Here is a 3,892-nt window from a genome sequence, read left to right on the forward strand (position 1 = left end):
TAACTATATTGTAAACATTATTAACTATTGTACTTCATATTATTTTGTAATTTAATTTGGTTGAAACATGTTTATTTTGAACATGTATACATACAAATAACAATACACAAAGCATTTTGTTATTATACCTGTTAAAGTAACTTTAGCTACAGCATAGTGTAAATATATCGCTATGATACCGTATACCACAATAAAAGCTTCAGCAATTAATCACAACAACAATCGGACACATTTTGTGATAGAAACCTAATATGATGTAACAAAGTGTGTTGCTCTGTTGTGGTTTTTACAGACTTTCCAATACTTTTGCAGTTTAATTTGGTTATACATGCATGTATTCATACAATCAAACAATATTCAAAGTATTTTTTGTTATTATACCTGTTTTAAGTAACTTTAGCTACATATAGCTTAGGTAAATATATAACAATAATACCGTATACCGCAATAAAATCTTCAGCAATTAATCACAACAAGAAAATGTAAAACATTTTGTGATAGAATGTGATAGAAACCTAATGTGAGGTGACAACCTGTGTTTCTCTGTTGCAGTTTTACAGACTTCTAAAGTATTTTTGTTATACCTGGTAAAGTCATTTTTACTGCAGCTTAAGTATATATCGCTATAATACCATATACCGCGATAAAATCTTCAGCAATTAATTGCAACAAGAAAATCTGAAACATTTTGTGATAAAAACGTAATGTGAGGTGACAACCTGTGTTTCTCTGTTGTGGGTTTACAGACTTCTAAAGTATTTTTTGTTATACCTGTTATAGTAACTTTTACTGCGGCTTGGGTGAATATTGCAATAATACTGTATACCATGTTAAAATCTTCAGCAATTAATCGCAACAAGAAAATCTAATACATTTTGTAATAGAATGTGATAGAAACCTAATGTGAGGTGACAACCCGTGTTTCTCTATTGCGGTTTGACTTCTGAAGTATTTTTTGTTAAAGTAACTTTAGCTACAGCTTTGGTAAATATATCGTGATAATACCGTACACTGTAAAAAATAAATCCGTCAAATTTACGGTAAAAAAACGGCAGCTGTGGTTGCCAGTACTTTACTGTTAAAAATACGGCACATACCGTAAAAGTAATTTCTCTTTTTTACAGTAAATTACCGTATTTTATTAATTTACATATGTACTATGTCTGATTTTTGAATTACCAACATCTACACATCTTTTGTTACACAGTTAGACATGTTAGCACACCCATATGCAGGTGTGATGAGGAAGTTACGTAATGAACCAATGCTCATCACAATCAACTTTTCCCACAAGCAGAAAAGTGTGTCATTGTATAGAAGGTGCTCAGTGTCATTCACACAGCTACTAAACACCAGTATGGTAACACGCATAAAATTAAAGTCATGAAATAAACATTGTTAATCAACATTAGATGTAACATAAATCTCTAATGTACATAACTGATGGAGAAACAACTAAAAAGATCCATAGTACTGTCAACAAAAAGCATAAAAAGTGATGTGCCATACAGGGAATTGTGGGAAAGTCAATTTACGGTTATTTGCCGTATATATTAAGGAAACATACTGTTATCCAGGTTACGTATTTGTACTGTAGCATTTCTACAGTTTTTTTACTGTTGAATTCACAGCCATTTTTTACAGTGTATATCATAATAAAAACTTCAGCAATTAATCGCAACAAAGAAATCTGACATATTTTGTGATAGAAACCTAATGTGAGGTGACAACCCATGTTTCACTGTTGCAGTTTTACAGACTTCTTAAGTATTTTTGTTATACCTGGTAAAGTAACTTTTACTGCAGCTTATATATCGTGATAATACCGTATACCGCGATAAAATCTTCAGAAATTAATCGCAACATGAAAATCTGATACATTTTGTGATATAAACCTAATGTGTGATGACAAACTGTTTCTCTGTTGCAGTTTTACAGACTTCTGAAATATTTTTTGTTATACAGTACCTGTTAAATAACTTTAGTGACAGCTTCGGTAAATATATTGTGATAATAAAATATGTAGCAATAAAATCTGAAGAAAATCAGATACATTTTGTGATAAAATGTGATAGAAGCCTATAAATGTGAGGTAAAATAAACTGTGTTTCTTTGTTGGGGCTTTGCAGATGCAGTGTACGTGCTGTGCTACTCTCTTATCCTGCTCTCCATCGACCTGACCAGCCCTCATGTAAAAAACAAGATGTCTAAGAGAGAGTTCATCCGAAACACGCGACGGGCCGCTCAGAACATCAGCGAGGACTTTGTAGGCCACCTCTATGACAACATCTATCTGATCGGCCATGTGGCAGCCTAAGCACTACAGCGCTCGACACGTTAACGAGACAAAAAAAACAACATTAGCAACTTGCACTAGGATTCTGCTTTAAGAAGAAACACTGTCAGGTCATTTTAAAACTGAAGTCTTATGAGTTTAGCTCTCAGTATGATGTGCTGGATCTCTACGAAGCAGAGGGCCGGCCACGATGTGAAGAATCCACAAAGCAAGTCAGTTGTTAGCAGGCTAGCAATGGTAGCAGAAACCGCTAAAACATGCAAAACCATGTAGCTACATGAAGATATACAAGATAAGCTATGAAGTCAGTTATAAAGCTGAATGTAGACTTGGGGTTTGAGTCATATTTACAACTATTTCCTTCCTCGCTGTTCTTTTTTTTCGGGGAAGGGGAGAGAATTCATGCTTATCAATGAATGTCAGCTTTTTTTGCTATTCAAGCAAGGTTAATGACATTCAGTCCACGGTCACTGTGATATAACAGACTAAAACAGTAGAACTCTGATTTCGGTGTCGAACAAAAGCATTTTTAATTGAATTCTGTGTGTTATTTCTTATTTTAGGAGACTTTGTGTTTGTGCATGGTCACTTATGTCTCGTCTTCTTTTAGAAGAGTAAAACCCACCAGACATTGTATGCACTGATTTTTTTTTTATTATGTATCTTTCTTTCTTTTGGTCTCTCTTTTTCTTTCTTTCTGATTTTTTTTTTGTGCCCCAAATTCATTTAGACCCTATTCCAGTCATATTGAAGAGAGTTTCAATAGAATTACTGAATCTATACGGTATTGGTTTGAATAAAATTGTTTTATTCTATAAAGGTCTGATTTCTACCAAATTTAAAATAAAAATATTGTCATTTTGGGCATTTTTATTTTGAAAAAGGACCGAAAACTAATTATTTAACGTGTTGTGATAGAAAATCATGGTTATTCCACAAAATTGTACTTTCTTTACTCTTCTGAATTATGGAAATTATTATTTTTGTTATTTAATGAATCACAAAATGACAATATTTATTTTACATTTGGAAGAAATGGCATCAGTAGCTTATAGAATAAGTCAAATTTAAAATAAAACAATATTGTCATTTTGGATATTTTTTGAGATTTTATGTGATCTCTTAATTTTTCATTTGGCTTTATACAAAGTATAATATACAATAAAAATATTGTTTTCCTAATAATACATTGGACAAATAGCGTTTAAGTTAATTATTTTCTTTCAGTTCATTGATGTGGGTATTTTTCATGCATTTCAGACTTTTCTTTTATTTAGACTTTCAATTGGGTGCCAATAGTAAGGAATAATTACAAAACATACACATTATAAGGAAAACATTATTATTTACACGCGCTGCATAGTTTAATTTAAGATTGACCATTTTATTTGCACATAATGTACATATTTAAGTATAGAGATTTATAAACATGAAATTTTATTTTGGAGTATTTTAAGACTAATACTTTTTTCCCTTGATTAAAAGAGTGAATTCTCTTTTGCACTTTTTTGGCATATTTACAATGTCACAATGTTATAAGAGCTCCGCAAACTGCTACATCATTTTATTTGTGAAATGTCATGCCAACGAAGCCTA

General features: G+C 31.8%; 1 protein-coding gene across 1 annotated transcript in view; it reads left to right on the top strand.

The window, feature by feature from the left end:
- Positions 1-2,940, top strand: part of fbxo8 (F-box protein 8) — an 18,252-nt gene extending 15,312 nt beyond the window's left edge. Inside the window, exon 6 of the mRNA XM_056457513.1 lies at positions 2,130-2,940. Coding sequence (XP_056313488.1) covers positions 2,130-2,317 — 188 coding nt within the window. The 3' untranslated portion in view covers positions 2,318-2,940. The remainder of the gene's footprint in view (positions 1-2,129) is intronic.
- Positions 2,941-3,892: the final 952 nt, after the last annotated feature.

Source organism: Danio aesculapii, chromosome 1 (assembly GCF_903798145.1).
Source record: "Danio aesculapii chromosome 1, fDanAes4.1, whole genome shotgun sequence".
NCBI lineage: Eukaryota > Metazoa > Chordata > Actinopteri > Cypriniformes > Danionidae > Danio > Danio aesculapii.